General features: G+C 46.1%; 2 protein-coding genes across 4 annotated transcripts; both read right to left on the minus strand.

Annotated features, from left to right (window-relative positions):
• Nucleotides 1-1782: 1782 nt before the first annotated feature.
• Nucleotides 1783-6631, minus strand: IQCC (IQ motif containing C). Its single transcript, XM_070764509.1, has 5 exons — nt 6343-6631; nt 4825-4968; nt 3843-4161; nt 3066-3184; nt 1783-2376 (listed from the first exon to the last, which is right to left on the minus strand). The coding sequence occupies exons 1-5, from the start codon at nt 6376-6378 to the stop codon at nt 2338-2340; spliced, it is 657 nt and encodes a 218-aa protein (XP_070620610.1). The 5' UTR covers nt 6379-6631; the 3' UTR covers nt 1783-2337.
• Nucleotides 6632-7014: 383 nt separating this feature from the next.
• Nucleotides 7015-15177, minus strand: CCDC28B (coiled-coil domain containing 28B). 3 transcript variants are annotated; one of them, XM_070764461.1, is made up of 6 exons: nt 14818-15177; nt 13581-13760; nt 11455-11624; nt 10776-10930; nt 10104-10126; nt 7015-8190 (listed from the first exon to the last, which is right to left on the minus strand). In XM_070764461.1, the coding sequence occupies exons 2-6, from the start codon at nt 13730-13732 to the stop codon at nt 8136-8138; spliced, it is 555 nt and encodes a 184-aa protein (XP_070620562.1). In that variant the 5' UTR covers nt 13733-13760; nt 14818-15177; the 3' UTR covers nt 7015-8135. The 3 variants fall into 3 exon arrangements, with proteins under 3 accessions (XP_070620562.1, XP_070620564.1, XP_070620563.1); XM_070764463.1 differs by having other exon boundaries at nt 14870-14894; XM_070764462.1 differs by lacking the exon at nt 14818-15177 and adding an exon at nt 14514-14769.
• Nucleotides 15178-16624: the final 1447 nt, after the last annotated feature.

Consider the following 16624-nt stretch of genomic DNA (forward strand, 5'->3'; position numbering starts at 1 on the left):
GACTGACCCCTCGCATTCTGGACACAAACTGTTTCTACTCCTACCCTCAAAACGTCGCACACCAAGACAACTAGACACAAGAACAGTTTTTTCCCAAACGCCATCACTCTGCTAAACAAATAATCCCCTCAACACTGTCAGACTTTTTACTAAATCTGCACTTCTATTCTACTAGTTTTTCTCATCATTCCTTTCACCCATTTCCTCCCATGTTGACTCTATGACTGTAACTTGTTGCTTGTATCCTAAGATTTTTATTAATATCGGTTGTTTCTTCATTGCTTATTTGACCCCTATGACAATCATTAAATGTTGTACCACCTATTTCTTGACAAATCTATATTTTCTTTTATGCACACTGAGAGCATCTGCACCAAGACAAATTCCTTGTGTGTCCAACAACACTTGGCCAATAAAGAATTCTATTCTATTCTCATGTAAAATGCAAATCTGTGGAATTGGAAGGAAATAAAAACTGTAACAAAGCAACAGTGGTGCCCAGTGTGTAGGCTCCCTCTCCATTCTTGGCCCCCACTGCTCAACATATTCATTGCAGATCCTGCAGTTTCCCAAATCCCCTTAAAAAACTAAAAATTATGAGACTGAACAAGTCCTGCCAGAGACGTTATTGCTCCTGTCTCCGCTGTTAGTTCCATTTGGAGAGTTTCCCTTTTTATGCCTCCTTTTGTTTTCTGTCTTTTAGCGTTCAGGTTTGCACGGGTGGGGTTATCTTTTTTGAAATAATAATAATAATAATAATAATAATAATAATAATAATAATAATAATAATAATAATTAGATTTGTATGCCGCCCCTCTCCGCAGCCTGAGGATCTTTGGCTTAAAATCGCACTACTGCATTGGTTGCCGATCAATTTCCGGTCACAATTCAACGTGTTGGTTATGACCTATAAAGCCCTTCATGGCACCAGACCAGAATATCTCAGGGACTGCCTTCTGCCGCACGAATCCCAGCGACCGGTTAGGTCCCACAGAGTGGGCCTTCTCCGGGTCCCGTCAACTAAACAATGTCGGTTGGCGGGCCCCAGGGGAAGAGCCTTCTCTGTGGTGGCCCCGACTCTCTGGAACCAGCTCCCCCCAGAGATTAGAAGTGCCCCTACTCTCCTCGCCTTTCGCAAACTCCTTAAAGCCCACCTTTGTCGTCAGGCATGGGGGAACTGAGATATCTCCCCCGGGCCTCTACAATTTATGTATGGTATGCTTGTGTGTATGTCTGCTTAATAATGGGGCTTTTTAATATTTTAAATTGTAAATTTATTAGATTTGTTATAAACTGTTTTTATTGTGTTGTGAGCCGCCCCGAGTCTACGGAGAGGGGCGGCATACAAATCTAATTAATAATAATAATAATAATAATAATAACAATAATAATAATGTATTGTTGCTGCCTTTTTTAATTTAGGGCAATGTTTCTCAACCTCAGCAGGATCTTTCAGACAGGTAGGTGGACTTCAACTCCCAGAATTCCACACAGTAAAACTGCAACTTTCCAACAAGCTAAGTCAACAGGCGAAGCTGGATTTCCTCAACAGCCATGTGATTCACTCAATAACTGCAGTAATTAAATTAACAACCATGGCAAAAAGGTCTTAAAATCAGGCACAACTCATTTAACAACCAACTTGCTTAGCAACGGAACTGATTCCAATTGTAATTGTTGAGAAATACCTGTAATGTCTGTGGCAGGTTCATACGTCCTAGCTGTGCCATATAGGCCTAATTTTACAGTCACGAGACAAATATGGGACACGGAGGAAAAATGTTTTATTTAACTTCATAATAATTTATTAATAGGGAGCATCCAAATTTTTTTTAAAAAACAAGCCAGCAAAATAGCAAAAACAACCATGCAGTAAAGGCTTGAAGAATAATCAAACAGCCAGGAGCCACAAAAAGCAGATGTGAAGGGGGAAAAAGGTTCCAGGTACAAAGCTGGACCCTGATGTTGCTCCACCAAAGGAGCTTCTGCAGCTGCAATTGCAAAACATCTGCCAGCCTGGAAAAGCTTCTTCAGTCTCCTGTTTTTACAGTTCCTTCTGTAAGTCTCAACGGTGACTTCAGAGTGTGGCCTCTCTAAGGCAGTGTTTCCCAACCTTGGCCACTTGAAGATATTTGGACTTCAACTCCCAGAATTCCCCAGCCAGCAATTGCTGGCTGGGGAATTCTGGGGGTTGAAGTCCAAATATCTTCAAGTGGCCATGGTTGGGAAACACTGCTCGAAGGAAACACAGCTTGCCTGCAGGTGTCTTGCTTCTTCAAAGGTAGTGGGTCAAAGTGTCAGCTTCCAGTCCAATGGGAAAAGATCCCAGGTGAGCTCTCAAGCTGCTTTCCCCAACCTCTGTTTCAGGATCAAATACTATGAGGGGTGAGAGAAATAAAAAGGAAATAAAAACAATTGAAAGCAGGCAACACATCTACATCCTACAGGGTGTCCAGGGGGAAGCATTCTGAAATTCCCTGATAGGTCCCTGACATTTCCCTGTAACTTGCCATCTAGTTAAGGCACAGTCGTAAATGACGTCGTACCCAACGGCTCAGCCGTGGAGAAATATCAATAGCTGAGGAAGCACGTGGTTGCCACAGTTGTGCTCATTTTTGCAGCGTGATCGGTTTTTTTAAAACATGATTTTTCCCCGACTTTTAAACATTTTAATAGAGTTTGGTTTTTTTCCTGATTTATTCCATTATTTTCAGGAATTCCATGATAATTCCATTTTCCAGGTTTGCTGGACACCCTGTCCTAATAAAATTATGCAAATTACTATATTCCAAAAGAGACCATGAATCCTTCCCTTGATAGTTTTAATCCCTGTCCAATGCATCGACTAGAACAGTTCTGGATTTTAAACTAGTTCTTCCACTCCCTGAGGGATCCTGCTTTTGCCCAAGCCTTGGACGAGGCTGAAATACCCCTTCTCCCCATGCCATCTATCAGTTTACAGAAGCACCAGTGGTCACAGAAATGTGCCAGACCAGCCGGCATTGGGGTTATGGCTGCTCCCCAAGACAGAAGTCTGGCAAGACACCCAAAAGTAGCGTCCTTACATTCTTACGGCTGGCAATTGCCTGTTGCAGCCAGAGCAGCTCCATAGCCAGGTGCTTACGGTAGCTCTGCAGGCCAGGCATCCCTCTGGGCACTTCTAGCGCATTGGGGAAATGAGACTCTGTGGGGAGAAATAGAACAAAGTGGTCAGAAACAAAATTGACTCTCTCTCCTCTTGCCGGGCAAGGCAACCGTCCATTTACACCCACATGCACTGCTTCTGTAAAGTTGTTAGGAAGAGGATCAAAGCTATTCAGATAATAATAATTAATAATAATAATAATAATAATTTATTGGATTTGTATGCCACCCCTCTCCGTAGACTCGGGGCGGCTAACAACAATGATAAAAACAGCATGTGACAATCCAATAATAAAACAACTAAAAACCCTTATTATAAAACCAAGCATACACACACACATACCATGCATAACTTGTAATGGCTTAGGGGGAAGGAATATCTCAACTCCCCCATGCCTGGCGGTATAAATGAGTCTTGAGTAGTTTACGAAAGACAGGGAGGGTGGGGGCAGTTCTAATCTCCGGGGGGAGTTGGTTCCAGAGGGCCGGGGCCGCCACAGAGAAGGCTCTTCCCTGGGGCCCGCCAAACGGCATTGTTTAGTCAACGGGACCCGGAGAAGGCCAACTCTGTGGGACCTTATCGGTCGCTGGGATTCGTGCGGTAGCAGAGGCAGTCTAGTCCAAAGCCATGTAGTAATTGATGTAGTAACTGCCTCCCAGTGTACCAAAGTCCAGGGTTCTTCCAGCGCCTAACGTACCCTGGCTCATCCTGGGAGACTCCATCCCCAGAACTGAGCTGCTCCAGACCGATGAGGCATCGCCCGATCCCCCACCTTCCTCGCTTTCTCCAGGCAGGCCGCAGACATTCCCGGAACGAGCCTCCACAGCTGGCTGTCCTGCCTCGCCGGTCTTGGGCTCAGCTGTCACCTCCGCCAACAGTCGGCTTGGAAACTGCATCTCAAAGTCACACATTGGTCTAGATTGTGATACCTCTTGAAAACATTGCCCATCCTGTTTTTGTGGCTTGTCAATTTTAACCTCTTCTCTGTTGAATTGCTTTATTGATTTCTTGGCAGACTGTAAGTAAAATATAAAAATAAAATTTGTTACTATAAAACAATAATACAAAATGAAAATATTACCTTTAAAAAGAGCGATCATTATGTGCAGACCAAGATGTTGAATATGTAGGTCTGTGTTGCACAAAGCATGACATGTCCTATTACAAACAAAAAGCAAACATTTATGTGAGAGGCAAAGGCAGAATTCTCTATACTGAATGCCATCAGACTGTTAGTTTTGTTACAACAATCCATGAAGCCTGGGAAAGATTTGAATTCCTCACTTACCTGGCTAAATTCAACCTCTCTACACTCTTACACTAAGCCACAGGTCAGCTATAAAAACAAATATTGGATTATTTCTAGCCAACTCCTCAAATCCTAATGCGATTTTTCATTCATATATGTATTATCAAATGCAGATTACAGTGCATTATATCAAAGAAAACAGGGCAATCCTTCGTATGCTTGCATGACCCAGTTCCCCTCCCTCCCCCAAAGCCAGGCCGCAATGTTTAGGGACTGCTGATCCAGATGGTTTTCATGCTTCAGGTAAAACTAGAACTCAAAACCTTCTGGTTTCTAGCTGATGCCTTAACCACTAGGCCTTTAATTCCCCTCTGGAGCAATTCAAGAAAAGGTCAATACTGCTAAGAATGGAGCCTATCCACAGTCCTACCTTGGAGAGAAAGGCTGGTCTGGGGAAGCTATGTCCAGTCCACTCAACCCAATCCAAGTCCCCTTCAATTTCCTTGACGATGCTCTCGTATGTGCTCCTTATGCTTTGAAGCCTTTTCCTGATCAGGTAACCCCTGACAACAGCCTAACAGAGAAGAAATTGTTAAAAACACAATCACAACTGCACAGAAATTACCAGGCCTGGCACAGAACAAGGCAGCACAGAGTGACTTTCTCCAGCATTACAGTTTATTTATTTATTTGATTTTTATGCCGCCCTTCTCCTTAGACTCAGAGCAGCTTACAACATGTTAGCAATAGCACTTTTTAAAACAGAGCCAGCCTATTGCCCCCACAATCCGGGTCCTCATTTGACCCACCTTGGAAGGATGGAAGGCTGAGTCCACCTTGAGCGGGTGATGAGATTTGAACTGCTGACCTGCAGATCTACAGTCAGCTTCAGTGGCCTGCGGTACAGCACTCTACCTGCTGCGCCACCCTGGCTCATTTAGTTAGTAGGGATATACAGTACTGTATTTAAAAGGTAATTTTTCTGCCTCACATCTTGTTCTTTCAGCTGCCATTTGACCAGGAGTGAGGACAGGGAGGAAGTCAGCACTTACTTGTGCCCATTACAATTCCAGGAAATACTAAAGTCATTTGCAATGAAATCCTCCTCTTTTTGCCACTAGCAATTACTTCAGAGTTTTCAAAGACAAGTGTCATTATGCTTTATTGCACCATTTTTCAAAGATTGAGAAAAAAAAACCAATCAAGTCTATCAGTAGACTTTAATAACATTTTTTTAAAAAAAAACAAAAACCCTTTGGCTGCTTATCGGGCCCTTCGAAAAGGGGGGACTCGAAATACACGGATGTTTTGTTCATTTTCTGCACCTCAGCATCAGAATCAAGAAGCTCAAAGCGCAGTTATTTATTTATTTTTATCTATTTATTTATTCATTTGTCCAATACACAAATACATAGGAAGAAAAATAGACATGTAGTAATATATATATAAGGGTAAAGTGAACTTAGAAGAGAGGATATATGAAAGGAAGAGAATATATATGATAGGTGAAAGAAAGGAAAGACAATTGGACAGGGGACGGAAGGCACACCAGTGCACTTATGTACGCCCCTTACTGGCCTCTTAGGAACCTGGAGAGGTCAATCGTGGAGAGTCTAAGGGAGAAATGTTGGGGGTTAGGGGTTGACACAATTGAGTCCGGCAATGAGTTCAAGTATTCCGACCACAGTTGGGAGCGGAAAGTCAAGAATAGAAGCCGACGTCCTTCTCTCAGCACGAAACAAGGCAAGAGACAAACCCTTGTCCACTCCAATCTTTGTGCGTGTAATATTGGGGCAAGTGGAAGCCAGGGGTAGGTTTCAAGAACATTTTACTGGCGGTTCTGTGGGCGTGGCATGGGGGCAGAATTGCGCCGGACCCCGCCAGCCCTCAGACCCACGGGGGCGAGCACCCCTCGCCGTTCCCCCCGCCCACCGGCCCCTCCGCCCACCTGCAGCCGCGCCGCCGCCGCCGCCTGCTCCCGCATCCCGCTGAGAGCAACGGCCGCCGCGCCCCCTGATGACGTCAGCGGAGAGCGCCTCGCCCCACCCCCGACCAGAGGCTTTCCAGCTGCGCGGAGCTCCAGGTCCCATCATTCCCAGCAGGGAGGTCCACAGAAACATCGTTCCCTCTCCTGACCGACCAAATTCTTCGAGTTAAAACGGGAGCGCGTGAGGGGACGATTCCCAGTCAGGTGTGGGACGGGGAGTCGGCTGCGTTTGACGTCTTCACTGTGCGACATCCTGCCAGAAATCAGGGGCTGTAAAATGAAGAGGACTTGGACGGCCACTTTCCCCGCCAGCAACGCCCCGACGCCGGCCGAGCCCTTCGTGTCCCGTTTCCCACCCTGCCCCGCCCTCGTCGACGTTCCTAGCTATAAAAACAGAGAAATGATCAAACGCCGCTCTTCAAGCTTTATTCTACAAACGGATGGGGAATTATGGCCCCTTTAATCTTGTGGACTTCAACTCCCAGGATTCTCCCACCAGCATGGCTGTCATAGGAATTCTGGGAGCTGAAGTCCACAAGTTATAAAGGGGCCATAGTTCCCCATCTGTTCTACAGGAAGGTCTCAGAATGAGCGGCATCCTCCCGTTCAATAAAAGTCACCAAAACCAGAGTATAATTTCAAATGTGTTTTTTCTTTTATGGCCAAGTCATGGCTTAACAGCTCTCGGCACCCCACTGATGGCTCACATGAACCAGAGTCTGCTGTGGGGAGCGGACTCAACGCAGGGCTCTTCTCTCTAGAATCGCTTTCAAAGGAATAAACCACCCCCAATTCCATCCAGCAACAAAGCCTCCTGGAAATAGGCTAGTAATGGATCCAAGTTGTTTTGTGGATGGAATTTCCCACTGCTGAGCAGAAGGTCTCTCCATCTGTTCGTGAGTCAACCTCTCTGGTTCTGCGGTGGCTCCCAGCTTAAAGCAAACCAAGCAGCTCAGCTTCCTCCTTTTTCTCCACGTCCCCAGCCAGGGAGATTGGAGGGGTGGGTGGGTGCAGGGGTAGATTGAGTTTTCAAGAATCATCTCAGTACAAATATTCCCCAGTCACGTTCACATTTGATGCTGTTGGAATTCACCTGTTCCCCACAGCGATAGAGCCAAGTGAAAAAGTACCATCATGAATAGTGGGGGCTTTTCCCAAGCTCTCCCCGAAGCAATTGTCCCAACCCTAATACACTAATTGTGTTCTTGGAAAGAATAATAAGAGATCTCAGGCTAAGGCCACGGGCAGAGCAGGCACAGGTTGCAGAGATCAAACTCGTGCAGCATTGCGAGAAAGAACAAAATCAGAAGTGCCCAGCTCACATGGCAGCAGGAGCGAGAATGCAGGGCCACTGGTGGTGTTGCGTCAGCTGCTCATCACAAATTTCCAGAGATGTTGGTCAGTTATGGAACCTGGACCAAAGGCCGCCTTCTCTTGCCACACCCGAGCAAAAGGGGGTCTCTCAGCTTGACTCGGGGCTCCAATGTGGAGGATCAGCATCCTGGCCGGTCCCTCTCCTTTGCCTTCCTCGCTTCCTTTTTTGTTTCCCCCAGTAGCCGTGCAGAACAAGCTCTTTCCTGCCTCCTGCCGATCTCCAATCCTGCTGCTTGCATGTCTCTGCCTCTTTCCATCCGGCAGCCCCTGACCTTTTTACAGCACAATTCAGAAGGAGCTGCCTGCCAGGCCGCCCTGTGGGACATCTTTCTCGAGGCCTGGTCAGAAGGGGGCCGGCCTGGCCCTGCCCAATGCCTCTTCTAGGCGTTGGGTGCTTCTTCCACATCAGGATTTTCAGCCAGGTGGAGCTTTTGTCTAAGGTGAAGGGTTAAGAAATGAGTAGGAAGAGATGGGAGGCAGCCACTTCTCCTGGCCCTTCCTCTGGGCTTCTCTATAGCTTGGCAGCAAGGAATCCTGGCTAATCTGGATGCAAGATTGCATCTCGGGGTGGAAAAAGCTAAGGTGGCAGCCACAACTAAAGTCCCACCCCCTTTTTAACAGATGCAAATACATGTAAACAAAAGGCTTCAATCAAGCAGCTGCAGGCTTTGACTTGACTAATGTTTCTTCTTAACCTTGGCAACTTTTAAGATGGGTTCACTTCAACAGGTTTGCTGGCTGGGGAATTCTGGGAATTGAAATCCACCATCTTAAAGTTGCCATTGCCTTTTTTGAACACACACATCCACCCACCCAGGGACATATCTGCCATTGGTTCATCCTAATGAAGCGTAATATTGTCATGAACATCAGCCATGTTGACTTCGTTTAGATTGCAGTTCTCTATTGAATCTGCAGGTTGTAACATGAACATTGAGGAACATGGAAGTTTGCACCCACACCAACCCCGTCTACTTGGAAAGATGAGCCCAAACATCTGTTGAGACTGCTGGCTCTGATTTGGGAGGTCCAAGCAATATAGACATGGCTCATGGAATATTTGCACACTGGCAGGTCTCAATACTGGTATCAGTCTGTGAGTTTCATAACCAAATGTGGATTTATGCAAGGTGCAAAATTTAACATTCTTAAACCAGGTTGTCCTCGTAATAATTGAGTGGGTGGTTTCACACCAGACAGGAGCCACCCAGGGCCATTTTAGAAACATAGAAACATAGAAGACTGATGGCAGAAAAAGACCTCATGGTCCATCTAGTCTGCCCTTATACTATTTCCTGTATTTTATCTCAGGATGGATCTATGTTTATCCCAGGCATGTTTAAATTCAGTTACTGTGGATTTACCAACCACGTCTGCTGGGAGTTTGTTCCAAGCATCTACTACTATTTCAGTCAAATAATATTTTCTCATGTTGCTTTTGATCTTTCCCCCAACCAACCTCAGATTGTGTCTCCTTGTTCTTGGGTTCACTTTCCTATTAAAAACACTTCCCTCCTGAACCTTATTTAACCCTTTAACATATTTAAATGTTTCGATCATGTCCCCCTTTTCCTTCTGTCCTCCAGACTGTACAGATTGAGTGCATTAAGTCTGGCCTGGATTGCTATGTTTTGGTTACCAAACTTCTAAGAGAAATCAGCGTTTTTGTCCACAGATTGTTGATGGGAGAAAGGAGCTCACTTATAATACAAGTACAGTAGTCCTCAATTTAGAAATGGTTGCATAGCAGCTGTTCAAAAGTACCAGGGCCTCGAGAAAGGTACTTAGGACCCAGATTTGGAGTTCCAATGTCCATGTCACTACCTGCAGTCACATGATTGCATGTTGGATGCTCAGCAACCAGCCTGTATTTATGGCAGTTTGCAAGGTCACGTGACCATGATTTATGGTGTTCTTTACTGGAAAACAAAAGCAAACACCAGTTTGTGGACAATAGGCACAGCATCGGCTTAGCAACTGCTTCAAATAATGTTGTAAAATCAAGGCGGTCCTGTGGGTTTCTCAGGTTATGACCCTCATGACATATGTAAATTCCAGGCTCCATTAGGATGGTAAGTCAATGGCTAACTTTACAAGTCATCCAATGGCAGAGATATTGTATTATATTATCTGAATCAGAGTTGTTGTAGACAAGAGATTGACGGTCACTTGGGTGTCCAGGACAAAGCACAATGAAGTCCTATACACAAGATACCTCCATCCCCATGCACTGCGTCCCCATAGGCCACCGTGTGCTCTGAAGCAGCCCCCCATTCGCATCCCCCTTCCTTTCCCACCTCCGGACCAATTTCTCAGAAGAACCACACTGGGTCCTACAAAAAGGATACATGGAATTGCTGAGTTCTTCCAGCTGCAAAAACAAATGAAAAAAAGTTTAAAAAAAGAAGAAGCAGGTGGCAGCACGTGGTCTCCTATCCGTGCATGGATGAGCCCCTGCCCAGACCTCTCTTGCCCCTCTCCATGGCACCTGAGCTCCACCCATTATGGCCCTTGCCTGCCAGCCTCCTTCTTCCTAATGAATAAGCGCTCCTGGGATTATGCAATGCTCCGCACTGCTGGGATTCCTTCTGCTAACCTGAGCAGCATTGAGCCCACCAAGAAATACCCACACAAACCATTTCTAAGCACAAGTTATTTACTTCTAGTAAATACTCCTAATATTTTCTTAACGGTGGTGTCTGTTTAAAGTTTGTGAAGTCATGAATAATAGCTCAGAGAAGTTAAGTCCAGGACCCAGAGGGAAGTGGTGGGGTCACTTTGCCCCAGAGGCTTTGCTGATGGGTTTCCTGGGTGGGTTGTTTCTCTCCAGGCTGCAGAGAAACTACGAAAGGCTCCTCAAAACAGGAGGCTCCCAACCCCTCCAGGAAAATCTCCTCTTGCATTTCCAACTGCTCTCCCCATCACGCCCGGCAGCCATCCTGGCCCCTGCCACTTAGTTTGGTCCCCAGCCAAAGAAAGGGGGCGGACAGGAAAGGGAGGCAGCTCCTTGGCACACTCACATTGGTCAGCAGCTGGTCCAGGTTCCTGTCAGCCGCGGTTTTCTTCTGATCTTCCACCAATTCCTCCACGTAGACATCCAGGCTGAAGTGCAGGCGGGCCAGTTTCTCCTGCATCTCCCGCACATGTTCCAGCTGCTCAAAGGAACATTCTCTGCCTGCAGGCCCAGGCGAGGAGGGCAGGGACGCAGAGGAAAGGGGGCCAAAGAGAGAGAAAAGGAAGGAGAGAGGTTGACTCTGCTGGCCCTACCAAGGCGGCAGCAGCATTGATCAATGTCTCCAGCATCCAGGAGTTTCTTTGATTAATGTTTCTAGTCCTTAAGGGAACAAAGAAAGCTCTGTACACCCTGATAAGAGAACTGGCTTAAACCTGTTGGGAACCCTGACTTAGTTACTTCCAATCTTCTTTAAAACTTATTATAATGTAAACCTCCTGAAAATGAGGATACGCATTAACAAGATCATAGTAATGATATTATAGGATGCTATAGGACAGTAATGGCGAACCTTTTTCTCCTCGGGTGAAACTATCCATTTAATTCATCTCTGATTTCACAAATGGCTAAGAGCCTTTCTTGACCAGCTAGACGAGATTAGTAATAATTTAGGATTTAAACCCAGCCCCCTCTCTCTCTGTCCAGCGCAACACAGTCAAAGCATATCCCAGCGCCAAAGACATTACCAAAAGCCTGCAGCTTCCCTGAATGGAAATCATTCAGCAGATTCAGGAGACCCCCTTCCATCTCATACACATCAGAGACGTCAGTCAGGAACGAGTGCTGCAGGGGGGTGCCCACCACAGACCCTGCATTGCCCCCAAGCTGGGGGACGCGTGACGTCTCCTTGTTTGCTCTGCAACGGAAAATAAGGAAAGGTGAAATTTGGCGCAATAGTGGCAGGAAGCCAGCCAGAGAAAAGCAGATTCTCCCCCAAGATCGCCCAAGCAGCTGGCTGACCGGCACCACAGTTCTCCTTCCCTGCAGAAAAGGCTTTGGCATTGCCCTTCAGGTGATCTGCAAGGAGTGGCCGTTTCGCTGCCTTTTAAAGAGCCGGCTGATGGGCTGTTTTACACTGCTGGCCGAGCTTCCTCTTCCCGCCCGCTCTCCTGCAACTCTGCACCATCAATGTGGTGGTCTCTCAGCATACTTGTATACCTGCATTTGCACAAACCCTGGCTCGGCTGGCCATAACTCTGAATAGTTTTTGGTGACTTAGGGTTCACTGCATTGTGCAAACTCAGAAAAAAAGCTAGCTTGGTGACGACATCTAGCATGCTGTGTGAACACATCTGGACTAGACTGGCCCTATTGCAGAGCTTTCTTTCACTGAATTGTGGTTGCATAATGCTAGGAGGATGTGAAAGAACTATCTTAAGCGAGCTGAGGGACCCCATCAAAGACCCTTGACTCAAACCCATCCCTGTAGGATGAGCTTTTAACCCCCGATTGTTCAATGAAATCCAGAATAGATTATGCTGGCATCCTCATCACTAAGACCAGAACTTAAGTGCAAGTCACAAAATAGTTTAAAATGCAAACAGAGCCCCTTTGGGTATCACAAAGTTTTAATTATTAGATTTGTATTGTACATTGTTTTTCTATTACTGCTGTAAGCTGCCTCAAGTCTACGGAGAGGGGCGGCACACAAATTTAATTAATAAATAAGTAAACACTTATGTGAGGAAGAAAGGATACCCATGCTCTCAGCTCTGTGTTTAACAAATAAAGTCTCCCACAAGTCAAGGTTGTCTCTTTCCTTTTTAATAGTTACAAGAGATATTAGATATATAAATATGAAATTTTTATTTTTAGTTTCAAAATCTCTATACTTCGATTAATTCAACACTTGCTTCTACTCATCTATATGATTCTGACCTAAGGTAATGAGCTAATAAATTTGAAATCAGTTCATATTCTCAACACAACTCCACTGTACACTCGCCCACCCTTTTCTTTTCTCTTTCTTTTCCTTTCTCTTCTTTGCTTCTCCCCTTTCTCTTTCCCCTTCTCCTCCTATCTATCTTCCCTCTATCCCCCTTTCTGTAAGTCTATATGTTTACCAGTTGCTATACTTTTACATCTAGACATATTGTATTGTACTAAGACTCAATTGTTAATTGTTATGACTGTCTTTTATGTTTTGTATATTTGTAAATAAAAACTTTTAAAATAAAAAAATAAAACAAAAACAAAAAAAAGGTTGTCCCCTGGTGACTTCATCAGCGTGACAAGGCAGCTTTCTCAGTGGCAAGACAAGCAGTTTTTCCTTGGCTTCTGAGAGGTTTTTGCCCACTCTGAAGTTTCATTCCAGCCCTGACCCTGCTACTTTTCCAAGCTCAGATTCCTACCACATGCTGGCGCCCAGTTGAAACAGTTCTAATACTATTTCTTATTACTGATATTTTTAAAATTAAATTAAATTAAATTTATTCAACTTAAATTGTCGAATGCTTTTCCCTGTTGCCTTTTGTTATCATTTTTATTTGCTGGGGTTGGTTCAAATGCTTTGTGATGCTCTGAGACAGCTTCTGGCATGGACTGGAGCAGCGACATAAAATATTTATTCTATTTGTTTGTTTGTTTGTTTATATTTCTATGCCACCCAACTCCCTAGGGACTCAGGCTCACAACAAAAATGAATATGAAACAGTATAAAAACATTTCAATTTAAAATAATTGCAGCCATCCATAATAAAGAAATAAGCAAATCTCCCATCCGTGTGAGACTCGGATTCTACCTACTCTTCCTGAAAATGCTCTCCTTAGACCTTGCCCTCCGAGGCCCGCTCTGCCCTGTCCCGATGCTGACCTCTTAAACTTGGCTCTTGGCCTTGGAGATGGGAGGTGTGGTGTTCCCAGGGAGAAAGAGGCGCTCTTGCTGGCCGGGCCAGGCAGCTTGCGCAGCGCACTCGCAGGCACCGCTTGGCTGAGGTGAGACTTCGGGCTCTTCTTCTTCTCCATCGTGGGGTCTCCCTCTCAGCCCCCCAACCTGCAAGAGAAGGGCAAGATGCAGGAGGCCACGCAAAAATTACCATCGAGCCATGACTTTGGAAAGCCCTGCATTGAAAGCCTCACAGGCCCTGGAAGGGAAGGACAATGAGGACTAGAAACATTGCCTAAAGAGGAAAGGCCACACTGGCATAACCGCCTCGGGGCTTTCTGCTCAAAAAAATCCCCATTGAATCTTTGATTATAGGTTTTGGTGAGTAGAATGACTTAGCTGTTAATGGATGAAATATTTAAAAATGTAAAGGGAAAAAATTGAAGATGCAATTTTTGTAAAATTTTACCGCACTGAAAAATGTTGGGAAAAGTCACTATTTTTTTGTCTTCATTTTTTCACCTCTTTTTTCCCCCTTCTTTGACCTAGAAACCTAGAAACATAGAAGACTGATGGCAGAAAAAGACCTCCTGGTCCATCTAGTCTGCCCTTATATTATTTCCTGTATTTTATCTTAGGATGGATCTATGTTTATTCCAGGCATGTTTCAATTCAGTTACTGTGGATTTACCAACCACGTCTGCTGGAAGTTTGTTCCAAGGATCTACTACTCTAGACCTTTCTAACTTCTGTTTCTTTTTTAATTTTAATTTTAATAATAAAATACCATTTTATTTTCATTGTACAAACATTAATAAAATTTGAAAAAAAGTGGACAGTCCACTCATGTTAATGCCGATTAAAGAAAACAGCCAGGATATAGAAGCACTCGTACAATTCAGGGAAACCTCACACACCCACCCCGATTCTCCTGGTCCCCTGAGGCGCAGAAAAACAGGCCCGGACCCTTGGGTCAGAAACTGACAGGCCTTCACCCGCGACCGCAGTTCGGGGTGAGGGCCTGTCCGGTTCGGGGAGGGGTCGCTCATCCATCTCTGGGAGGGTCCGGGAGGACGAAGGCCGCGCCAAGCCACGCGCCGCCTCCTTGCCGCCCCCCCGCCCCGCTCTCGCCCGCGGCCTCCGGGCCTTGCTTCTCGGCCTAGCCCCCCCTCCCTCCGGCCCGGAAAGAACCCAGGGAGCCTCCCTCTCCCGTTGCCCGGGCAACCTGGCCGGCTTCTCCCTCGCGGCGCCTCTGGGAGTCCCTGGAAGAGCCGCACCCGCCGCTGCGAGTGACGCCGCCTGGGCTGAGGCCGGACGCGACGGCGCCCCTCCGGCCGGGGAAGGCGGGCCGAGACCCTCTGCTTGGCGAGAAAGAGCCGCTCCGAGCCTGTAAACCCAGCGCGCGGGGTGCGGGAGCTGCGGGGAGGGCGGGGATGCGGTGCCGGCCCTGGCGTCTGCTCCGCCCTCCGCGGCTGAAGGCTTGGAAGGGAGACCCCGGCTCGCGTGGATGGACAGACAGATTAGACCCGTGTTTTCCAACCTTGGCAACTTGAACATATTTGGACTTCGACTCCCAGAATCCCCCAGCCAGCGAATGCTGGGAATTGAAGTCCAGATACCTTCAAGTGGCCAAGGTTGGGAAACACTGGGTTAGACAGATGGAAAGATAGAATTCTTTATTGACCAAGTGGGATTGGACACACAAGGGATTGGTCTTTGGTGCAGATGCTCTCAGTGGACATAAAAGGAAAAGAGACATTTGTCCAGAATCATGAGGTAAAAAACACCATGATTTTCATAGGGGTCAAATAAGCAATGAGGAAACAGTATTAATAAAATCTTAAGGATACAAGCAACAAGTTACAGTCATACAGTCCTAAGTGGGAGGAAATAGATGATGGGAATGATGAGAAAAAAATTAATAATAGTAGTGCAGACTTAGTTTGACCGTGTTTAGGGGATTATTTGTTTAGCAGAGTGATGGCGTTCAGGGAAAAAACTGTTCTTGTGTCTAGTTGTCTTGGTGTGCAGTGCTTTGAGCGTAGGAGTTGAAACAGTTTGTGTCCAGGATGCGAAGGGTCAGTAAATATTTTCACAGCCCTCTTTGACTCGTGCAGTCTACAGGTCCTCAATGGAAGGCAGGTGGGCAGCCGTTGTTTATTCTGCAGTTCTGATTCTCCTCTGAAGTCTGTGTCGGTCCTGTTGGGTTGCAGCACCAAACCAGACAGTGATAGAGGAGAAGATGACGGACTCAATGATTCCTCTGCAGAACTGGATCAGCAGCTCCTTGGGCAGTTTGAGCTTCCTGAGCTGGCGCAGAAAGAACATTCTTCGTTGTACTTTTTTGGTGATGTTTTTGGTGTTAGGTGACCATTTTAGGTCTTGAGATATGATGGAACCTAGAAATTTGAAGGTCTCTACTGTAGATACTGTGTTGTCTAGTATTGTTCAATTCTTTCAGGATCATTTTGGATCCTGAGCTTGTCTTCTGGGGTACAGTGGAACCCCGACATAAGAGCTGCTCTACTTAAGAGCAACTCGAGATAAGAGCTGGGAGGGGAGAGATATTTTTGTTCTACTTACAAGCCCAAATTCGAGATACAAGCGCCAAGGAGCTGTCTCCTGAAGCCAAACACTAACTTCCGCGTTCGGCTTCAGGAGACAGCTGCGAAGCGGCGCGCGTGTTTTAAAAGGTTGCAGCCAACCTGGGGGGCTCGGGGGGGTGCTTGCAGCTTTCTTTCTTGCTCTTTTTCTTTCTCTCTTTTACCTTCCCTTCCTCTATTTCTTCTTTTCTTTCTCCTTCCCACCTTCTTCCCTCCCTCCCTCCCTCCCTTCACTCATTCCTCTCTTACTCTCCCCTTTCATAAGTTTCCTTGCTTCCTTCCTCTGTTCCTGTCCCTTCCCTCTTTCCTTCCTTCCTTCCCACCCTCCGTCCATTCATTCACCCATTCCTCTCTTGATCGCTTAAAGCCGGTCCCTGGTGCAAAAAGGGTTGGGGACCTCTGTCCTACAGGATTGGGTGGCAGAGAAGT

The sequence above is a fragment of the Erythrolamprus reginae genome, chromosome 11 (genome assembly GCF_031021105.1).
Source record: "Erythrolamprus reginae isolate rEryReg1 chromosome 11, rEryReg1.hap1, whole genome shotgun sequence".
NCBI classification, from domain to species: Eukaryota; Metazoa; Chordata; class Lepidosauria; order Squamata; family Dipsadidae; genus Erythrolamprus; species Erythrolamprus reginae.

What these genes read in the sequence shown, in the direction of transcription:
- CCDC28B (XM_070764461.1), bottom strand. Translation starts at nt 13,732, where the DNA reads ATGGAGAAGAAGAAGAGCCCGAAGTCTCACCTCAGCCAAGCGGTGCCT. An exon ending in AGGGAAGCTGCAGGCTTTTG is followed by an intron (nt 10,931 to 11,454) that starts GTAATGTCTTTG and finishes CTGGGCCTGCAG; the next exon opens with GCAGAGAATGTTCCTTTGAG. An exon ending in GAAGAACTCAGCAATTCCAT is followed by an intron (nt 8,191 to 10,103) that starts GTATCCTTTTTG and finishes CCTTCACCTTAG; the next exon opens with ACAAAAGCTCCACCTGGCTG.
- IQCC (XM_070764509.1), bottom strand. Translation starts at nt 6,378, where the DNA reads ATGCGGGAGCAGGCGGCGGCGGCGGCGCGGCTGCAG. An exon ending in GTCTCCCAGGATGAGCCAGG is followed by an intron (nt 3,185 to 3,842) that starts GTACGTTAGGCG and finishes TTCTCCCCACAG; the next exon opens with AGTCTCATTTCCCCAATGCG. An exon ending in CAATTGCCAGCCGTAAGAAT is followed by an intron (nt 2,377 to 3,065) that starts GTAAGGACGCTA and finishes CACCCCTCATAG; the next exon opens with TATTTGATCCTGAAACAGAG.